General features: G+C 33.4%; 1 protein-coding gene across 1 annotated transcript; it reads left to right on the top strand.

The window, feature by feature from the left end:
- Window positions 1–1,723: 1,723 nt before the first annotated feature.
- LOC143042186 (lipopolysaccharide-induced tumor necrosis factor-alpha factor homolog) lies at window positions 1,724–8,056 on the top strand. The gene is made up of 3 exons (XM_076214454.1): window positions 1,724–2,072; window positions 5,359–5,554; window positions 7,814–8,056. The coding sequence occupies exons 1-3, from the start codon at window positions 1,865–1,867 to the stop codon at window positions 7,917–7,919; spliced, it is 510 nt and encodes a 169-aa protein (XP_076070569.1). The 5' UTR covers window positions 1,724–1,864; the 3' UTR covers window positions 7,920–8,056.
- Window positions 8,057–9,560: the final 1,504 nt, after the last annotated feature.

The raw sequence follows: 9,560 nt of genomic DNA, 5'->3' as shown, positions 1-9,560 counted from the left end.
CAAAGGATAATCATAAGATATACTGGACCTCACTTCTGTAATGGGTATATGTTAATGAAATCCTTCTCCGAATACGGGACCAACATATTACTAGTGGTAGACCCCAATGTCCAATGATCTTCAATTTCTACCGAATATTGGCTGTCAAAAAAATGCTAACATTCCAATTTTCAATAACAGTTAACAGCAAATACATTATCACAATAACAGATAACAAAAAAACTAAAAGCCCAATAACAGCTAACAATGAATAAGACAATAACAGCTAACAGCAAATATATTTTCAAAATAACAGATAACAAAGAATTAAATTGCTCCATAACAGCATAACAGTTAAACCCCTTGCCCCCCTCTCTAATGTGTTTTCAGTAGCATTTTAAATCAGAGACATATATTGAATATATTAAAAAAATATGATATTATAATAAATAAATTTGAAAACAGAAAACAGAGTCATAAAACAGCGAAACGCAATATGATTAAAGATACAAACAAAAATAGCGGATTTTTTTAAAGAAAAAAGGGTGTGTGTGTAAAAGTGCCCTATCCCAAAGTACCTATGGCACAAATGAGCATCCGCATTCAACGTATGAAAAACATATGATATGATGTGCTTTGTTCAAATCATTTATTTATCAAAATATATACTAAAGAATAAATTGACTGGGATCTGGGATCTTGGAACAGTATATCAATAAAATATAAAATTGAGAATGGAAATGGGGAATGTGCCAAAGAGACAACAACCCGACCATAGAAAAAAACAACAGCAGAAGGTCACCAACAGGTCTTCAATGTAGCGAGAAATTCCCGCACCCGGAGGCGTCCTTCAGCTGGCCCCTTAACAAATATATACTAGTTCAGTGATAATGAACGCCATACTAATTTCCAAATTGTACACAAGAAACTAAAATAAAAATAATACAAGACTAACAAAGGCCAGAGGCTCCTGACTTGGGACAGGCGCAAAAATGCGGCGGGTTTAACATGTGTGTGAGATCTCAACCCTCCCCCTATACCTCTAGCCAATGTAGAAAAGTAAACGCATAACAATACGCCCATTAAAATTCAGTCCAAGAGATGTCCGAGTCTGATATGATGTGCAAATAAAATTAAAATAATATCTCAAATTATCTATATTGAATTTCAAGGGTAGAAAATTAATTCTACGCAAAAACCGGATGCGTTAGAAACTGCTCTTTTAGTCCATTTACTCTAGACATAATATATACGGTATCATAGTCACCGACGGGCCCAGTCTTCATCCCTGAAATGAATCCGTATTGCATTCGATCCGACTAAATGAAACCAGGCTGTGTTTTTCAATAGTGTCATGTCTAAGCGAGTCTGAGACTACTTAACACAGTTTTATAGTAGTCATATTGTGACTCAGTATGCAGTTGTGGTTCCAGTGGTCCAGGTATGAGTCACCTATTTCAACAATTACTGTTTTTGAATAGGAACATATGGTTGCCCCCTCCCCACAGGCACTTGCAATTGTCTCTGAAAAAATTCTTATATATATACTTTAATATATCACTAGGTGTTATATTAAGGCATATAAGAAGGTTTTTTTCTGAGACAAGTGCCTGCCCCTCCCCACACCCACCCACACAAACACACACACACACACATCTATCCTGGGTTGGAATCCGTTTTTTAAAAAAGGCTGGATCCTCCCCTGTCAGTATTACATAATACTGTGTCACAGTCTAACAGACGTATATTTAAATGTGTTTGAACAATATAATAGAAGACCAAAGTAGAGTCTCGGTTGATAGCATTACAACTTTAAATCAGTTAGTTTTTAAATCGGACATGTATTTCATTTGACCCAATCTATATCTAAACCAACTTGATAAATATGGATAAGGGATCACCATATCCACAGTCGCAGCCCCAACAGTACGGCCAGCCTCCACAGCAGTATGGTCAGCCTCCACAACAGTATGGTCTGCCTCCACAACAGTATGGTCAGCCTCCACAACAGTATGGTCAGCCTCCACAGCAGTATGGTCAACCGCCACAGCAGTATAGTCAACCGCCTCAACAGCATGGCCAGCCTCCACCAGGTAAATAGTCAGCTACATGTATATATGTTATTTTTGTTTAATTTTTTAACCATTTTTTACATTAATGTTTAATTAGAATTGTTTATTGGTTCGTTTTCCGTTTTATTAAACTTGTACTACTATAACAACAGAAAATTGTTGAGAGGTGAAAAAGAGAAGGACATGAATTTAGAATTTTATCTACTAGTACATAATTATATACTCTTTATTAAAGGTATTATGTCGGTCGACATGAAGTTTAGTTAGATATTTAAATTTTAAATTACTGTTCACCCAAGACTTTCATATGAAAATATAACTGTTGACACTGTACACAAAACAATATATCATATGGTTCCAGTTCGTTCTTCCTTCAATAATGACCCAAATCTGTACCACATAGGCAGCGATATATACAATGACCCGAAAAAAAAACAAATGTTAAACATTTCAAAACTAACGGCTTCATTTGTTTACAAAACATTCGATATGTGGTTTGCAGTTTTTTGTCTAGCTTTTGACATTTATGTCGCGAAAGCGAGACATTTCGGTCCTAAATTTTGTCGGCGGTGCCAATAATACAACTATGTACATGTAGGTTCATTACGTGGTTAAAGTTTGAAGATATCAACAACTTTGTCAAAGATTGTAAAATTTTACGGTAGTTTGACAAAAACTGTTTATGGTCAAACGAGTATCGAGAGCAAAATGACGAAATTATATATGATCAGTTTTCCCGTATTTTACGAGTTAAACTAAAAGAAATTTCTTTTTGCATCTTATTCAGTTTACAATCCTAGGTTAAATTTTGTTACATATTAATTGCTTTTTTAAACCTTCATCGAATTTAATTAAACTTTCTTGAAGGTTTTTTTTCATGGTTAGTTTCTGTAGCAATTTTTTTTTCGTTCATTTTTCATTTTTATACCGACAGGCGGTCTTATCTTTGCGCAATTTAAATCAGACTGGTCTGGTCACCGTTTAATAACACATTGAACAGGGAGGCAAGCTTTCAAATACTTTCTTTCATTGAAATGAGATTACGATTTCGGCTGAGAGGGCATGGTATATATTGCCATTAGTTTACACATACTAACAACACTTTGTACACAAATAAAATATTCTTTTTGAAGACAAAACCAGTTAAATATATTTAACACAACTATCTGTCTCTGTCCTATATTTCTTTGTTCTGTCATTCTTTCGGTCATTCTTATCTATTCAGTAAGAAATATGCTTATGATCTCAATTATGTATGCCTTTTGAATTTGCCACTGTATAACATAAATGAAACCATTTATCAATTATGATTAATATCTAATTGAAACCAAACATGGAAATATATATATATATATGTTACGATTTATTTGTGATAAATTGGATATAATGGATAACAATCAATAGATCAGCTGAAATTAGTTATGTCGTCCTGACAGATGTCGGTTGACATTGTTATTGTACGAATCTTTTGTCCTTCAGGCCCCTCATCGAGGTTCGGGCGTACATGTTAAATTGACCTAGCTAACCCAAGGTATATGGTTCTAAAGAATGCACAATTTCTGAATACAACCTAACCCTAACCCTAACCCTAACCCTAACCCTAACAGGTACAATTTCTGAATACAAGGAAATGAAATTATATGAGTTATATTTTTTAAATCCATTACTTTTCATTCTCTTTACAATATTTAAAGAGAACACAAATAACTGAACAGCGAACGTCATAATGAGTTAAACCTTCAAAGTAAACCACCATTAATGATAACAATAATTATGATATATGGTTATAAAAGAATGTACAATTTCTGAATACAAAGAAATACAAAGAAATGAAATTATATGAGTTATATTTTTTAAATCCATTACTTTTCATTAGGAAAACATGTTTGTCGAACAAGAAGTCAAACAAAAAGCACTAACTGGGGCCATAAAAAAGAATATGTTTGTTTGCCCTAACCATACCTACCCAGAAAATGGCAGCCTTCTCAAAATCTTTTTTTGTCTCGATGAGAAAAAGATTTTTATGCCCCACCTACGATAGAAGAAGGGCAATATGTTTTCTGGTCTGTGCGTCCGTTCGTTCGTCCGTTCGTCCGTTCGTCCCGCTTCAGGTTAAAGTTTTTGGTCAAGGTAGTTTTTGATGAAGTTGAAGTCCAATCAACTTGAATTTTAGTACACATATTCCCTATGATATATGATCTTTCTAATTTTAATGCCAAATTAGAGATTTTATCCCAATTTCACGGTCCATTTTATATAGAAAATGATAGTGCGGGTGCATCCTTATACTTGGGACAAATTCTTGTTTTAATTAGATAGACATTAAGACTAAAAAATAAAAAAAACACTTCAATATTACTCTGCTCAAATAAGAAAAGCAAATGCCTACCTACCTACATGTACCTACCTACCCACTGTCTTTAACTTTGAGTAGGAATTGAGCAAACCAACATATTTTTAAGTGTGGCCTGGTCATCTTCTTAATTGATATTTTTTACCGAAAAAAAGTACAAAATGATACACTGTACTGTATTTCTAAAATAAATCTAAATACCCCAAATGCCATATACCTCAGAATTGAAAAAAACATATCCACATATTCCGTAATAACATTATATAGATAAAATGTATATTTAAATAAGGAGAAAGTATGATTGCAAATGAGAAAATAATGCAACACAATCCAAAAGAATGAGCAGCTGATTGTACGGTATGGGATTTGCTCATTGCCGAAGGTGTCATGGTGAACTATAATTGTGTACATCATCGCTCATAGTCGAAGACCCCATTGTGACATACACTTTGTGTACATGCTTGCCATCCTTGTGTAACTGTAGGTTATTGCTCATTGTCGAAGTCCTCGTGATGACCTATAGTTGTATACATCGATCATCTCCGTCCTTGTGTAACTGTAGGTTATTGCTCATTGTCAAATGCCTCATGGTGACCTTAAGTTGCGTACATCATTGTCATCCTTTGGTAGCTGTTGGTTATTGCTCACAGTGGCGGATCCAGAAATTTTCATAAGTGGGGGCCCACTGACTGACCTGAGAGGGGGCCCGCTACAGTCACACTTCAGTGATTTCCTATATAAGCAACCAAATTTTTTCCCAAAAAGGGGGGGGGGGCACGTGCCCACTGTCCCCCCCCCCTAAATCCGCCTCTGGCTCATTGACAATTATACCACATTTCCTTATTTTTATATTGAACTTTCATTCTGTTTCATTACAAGCACACATACAACACAATGTCCTAAATATTACAGATTTTTAAGAATCATGTTTTGTACATTTTAATATATTCACAGCTTACGGTGGTGGGCAGCAGCAACAGACGTCAACAGTTGTGGTTGGACAGCCGCAGACGTTAGTGTTACAACAGACATACAGAGACTCACCAGTACGTACGACGTGTCCATCATGCAATGCAGATGTAATGACAGCCATTTCATTTGAAGTAGGAACGATGGCTTGGATAGTGGCGGGATGTCTCTGTCTATTTGGGTATGCTATATTGAATGAATAATAAAACACCATATTCGACTAGTAAGACAAGTTAAACCAACAAAATGCTACATCAGAAAATTTTCAAAGTAAAAAGATATAAAACGATGTGGTATGAGTGCCAATTTTACTCGATCTCCATCAAAGTCACAATTTGTCAAAAGTACACGAAGCCTCTTTCAGCTATATATCTGTGATGGTATCGACATAAGACCTAGCCAATAAAATTCAAAGATCACTTTTGAAAAAAGGGGTCCAGATGAACATGCCAGACTTAAATGTGCACCATACCATCATTTCAATACACTAAGTATAGTGGACTATTTTTGAATAGTATCCGAGAAACAGAACGTACCATGAAAACTAAACATGTCTACTCTATGGTCGGGTTGTTGTCTCTTTGACACTTTCCCCATATTCATTCTCGATTTTATTGACAAATGAATCATGATAAATTTAGCTCTGTTAGACAAATATTTACATCTTCCAATCATTTCATACACTTGGCATATTGAAGTATTGGCCATAGTACATAAGAGTGGACTAGATCTCAAAAATATAGTATTGACCATTGAACCATGAAAATTAGGTCATGATAAAACGCCAGACAAAAACTACTGCCACCGGATTATCATCGCTAAGTCTCGCTTTCTGCAGCGAGAGAAAAACTGAAAAACTAAAAAGAACAACAAAAAAACACTACTCAGACGTTACGCGCGATGTTCGTACATGTAAGCGTAACACAACGTCGCGAATATTTCGTAACGTTCAAGGCAAAACGTCGACTAGAACGTTGTTCTTAAGCAAGTGCGACATTCTTGTAAGACTCCGCAAAATCGACGAGACTGTTTAACTTCTTATTGAAAATTGATGTATTTTACATTTTTGAAAAGTTAAGAAAAATAACATTTTAAAAAATAATAAAATTCTACCATTATACGAGCACTGATAAGCAAACAGTTGACGTAAAGTTGAGATGAGTGCGTTTTTACGTCAAAAAATGGCGGTGCGACAACCTTGTAAGCCTTTGAAAAATCGCTCATAAATTACCATATATCATTTTTCAGGATATTTGTCTTTAAAGTCATAAAATTAAGCAAATTAACATTGGTGTAGTAAATACAAATACTGATCTTTTTCCATTTTAGATAAACGTTTTTGATTCTCAAATCTGGAATCCCATTTTTTTCCCCGCGTGGGACAGTTTTGCCCTTGTAGTATGGAACGCTTTTTTTTCTATGACGTCATCATAACGTCATTAAAAAATGCATAAGAGACTGCAAGAACCTTTCTGTTAAGTAATGGAAAAAACCGTTTTTCAAAATATTAAATAGTTTAGACGAAAATCATAGTTTAGTGGTTACAATAAATGGAATATGTTACGCGGGACAGTCTAAAAATAGTCGTTTTATTAAAATGAAGCTGGTCTCATGCAGCATAAAACATAGTTTCATTAATTATTTTTTTCATTTTTATTTTAAAAACCATTAATTTTTAAAATCCGTAATATAGCAATGAATATGATATCACAAAATTATATATTTTAAGTTTGCATCTTGCCAACTACATCGATTTTCCAATGAGGTACGAACATCGCGCGTAACGTCTCACATAATGAGAATTAAAATATATAACTGAGATTGGGCGCTTACAGTCTGTTTGTGTACCTTAGGTATAGAAAATTATTTGAAATTATATTGATAAATGTTTTTTTAACAGAAAAATTTATCAAATGTATAAACCCCCGTTTACTTAACAATAGCCTGTTAATATCATGATATATATATTTGTATGTCCTTCACTTATATATGCATAACATGTGGTTTCAGATCTTAGAGTTGAGATAAATAAATTTGTCTATAAAAATTAGTCAATCAATTATTAAAATTATTCAACCAATTATTTAAATCATTGAAATAAATTACTTTGCCGTTCAAGGTAAATCGTATCCAATCTATCTAAATACCATTGCGTACTTCTAAAGTGCATTTGGTTAAATGTACCGAATTTACCATATATATATCATGGTTGAACATTAGGGGCATATCAAGGATTTTAAGTTAGGGGACGCAAACTTATATTTTCGCCGAGCTGAGCGAGTCAAAAATAAATTTCAAGTAAAATTATAGAAACGTTCTTTATTAATCAGAGGACAACATATGTATTGCAAATTTTAGGAAGGCGGATAGCAGCCACGCCCCCACCTGAATCCGCGCATGAACATTGTACATTCAATCATTTGACTGGTTTTTTTTGTAGATTTTGGCTTTGTTGTTTTATTCCATTCCTTGTTGACGGATGTAAGGATGTTGTTCACACCTGCCCAAACTGTAACCATATGGTTGGAAAGTTCAGCAGAATGTGATAAAAATACATTTTTTTCAAAACAATATCAGAGCATTTATATATAATATGAATGAACAGTATAAATTAAGAGCGCTAACAAACTTTTATATTAACGTATATGGACATTTCTTTAAATAAAAGCAAATTATAATTGTATAGACGTTTTCTTTTACATATATGGGTCATTTTCAAAAAATGTCGAATTTTCAGTACACCCATGCTAAACTTTTTATTTCTAATGGAAATTTCAGTTGTAATGGTTTAAATGAAAGCTTGTCGGATTTGTGATTCAGAACATTAATAATAAACACACCTTACATCTATTTTGATAAGATTAAACTGCATTTAAGGCCGATTTTGGGGGTATTTGTGTGCGTACATTGTCAGAAAAACACATTTCAAATAATTTTATTCCGATTTTCTGATCGCCTTGATATCTGCAAAAGGGACTTTCTAAGAACGTTAAATTATTCTCCCTATGAATATTGAATCAGTCAGTGTTGATTTCAAAAATGCAAAGTAATCTTTACATTTAAAACGCCTCGTTTCTTGAACGGCAGTGTAGAGAAAAGAAATTTCAAGACATTTAGTGAAAAAAATAAAGCGTACTTTTTTTCATGTCTATGCTGTTACCAACCATTTTGATTAATTACACTAACAAAATGGTTTTAAAAAGTGCAATAACGTGTTGGAAACCAAATTCACAATAGAAAACCATAATCACTTCACCAAAGGGAGTAGTTATTTCACAACAGCAATCAAAAACGAAGAAATTTGTCTATTCTGTTACTATAGTTGCTATTGTTACAGTAACAGGATAGACAATTATAGACGAAAACGTCGTTAATTTTTTTTATCTTAAGGTGGTACCTAACACTACAGGGAGATAACTCTGTAAAGTCAGCTTAATGTTTTAATTACGTTGTGTTGTAAAGGGAATATTAAGCTTCTCAATGATTAAATTTGGTGTTTGTCAAACTGCTATATAACCAGTGTAATTTTTCTGACAAAACGGTTTTTTCAAAATTTTTGAAATTTTCATATTTTTGTTAAAGGGTCAAAGTAAATACTTTGACAAAATTTTATGAAAATTAAACGAGCCAAATGAATTTTAGTGAAAGTGTTGGGTACCACCTTAACCTGTAGGTGGAAAACGAATGAAATATTTCATTGTTTGAACTCATCGTAAGGTTATAACGTCTTAATCTTTCCAATTAAGCATTTGCAGGTGCAATACTGATATCGGTAACAGGATAGACAAAAAGGTTCCAGGATAGACAAAAAGGTAACGGGATAGACTTTTATATAGTGATATATCAGAAACGTACGTTCCTGTTACCAACGAAATAAAGAGAACAGTAAATTAACTTATAAGGGATTTACTTGATGTTGGGTTTATTTGAAAGAGTGAAAAAAGGCCGAACAATATAAATTGCTATCTTAGACTTGCATTACTGGTGGTAATTTTTACAACCTTTAAAAAACAATTTTTAGAGCCATTTTTCAGTACAACCTAGAAAATTGGCAAATAATCTATTATTTTACAGAATGAATATATATAGAAGTTTATTCTCTTGAAAACCATCTAATTGGTAACGTAAAACAAGCTTAACATTTTATCTAAACCTTTTCTTAATAACCCAAAATTTCTTTTGAAAAT

This window comes from Mytilus galloprovincialis, chromosome 8 (genome assembly GCF_965363235.1).
Source record: "Mytilus galloprovincialis chromosome 8, xbMytGall1.hap1.1, whole genome shotgun sequence".
Lineage (NCBI taxonomy): Eukaryota > Metazoa > Mollusca > Bivalvia > Mytilida > Mytilidae > Mytilus > Mytilus galloprovincialis.
Note: the sequence above shows the minus strand (reverse complement) of the source record. Positions and strands in the feature narration are given on the sequence as shown.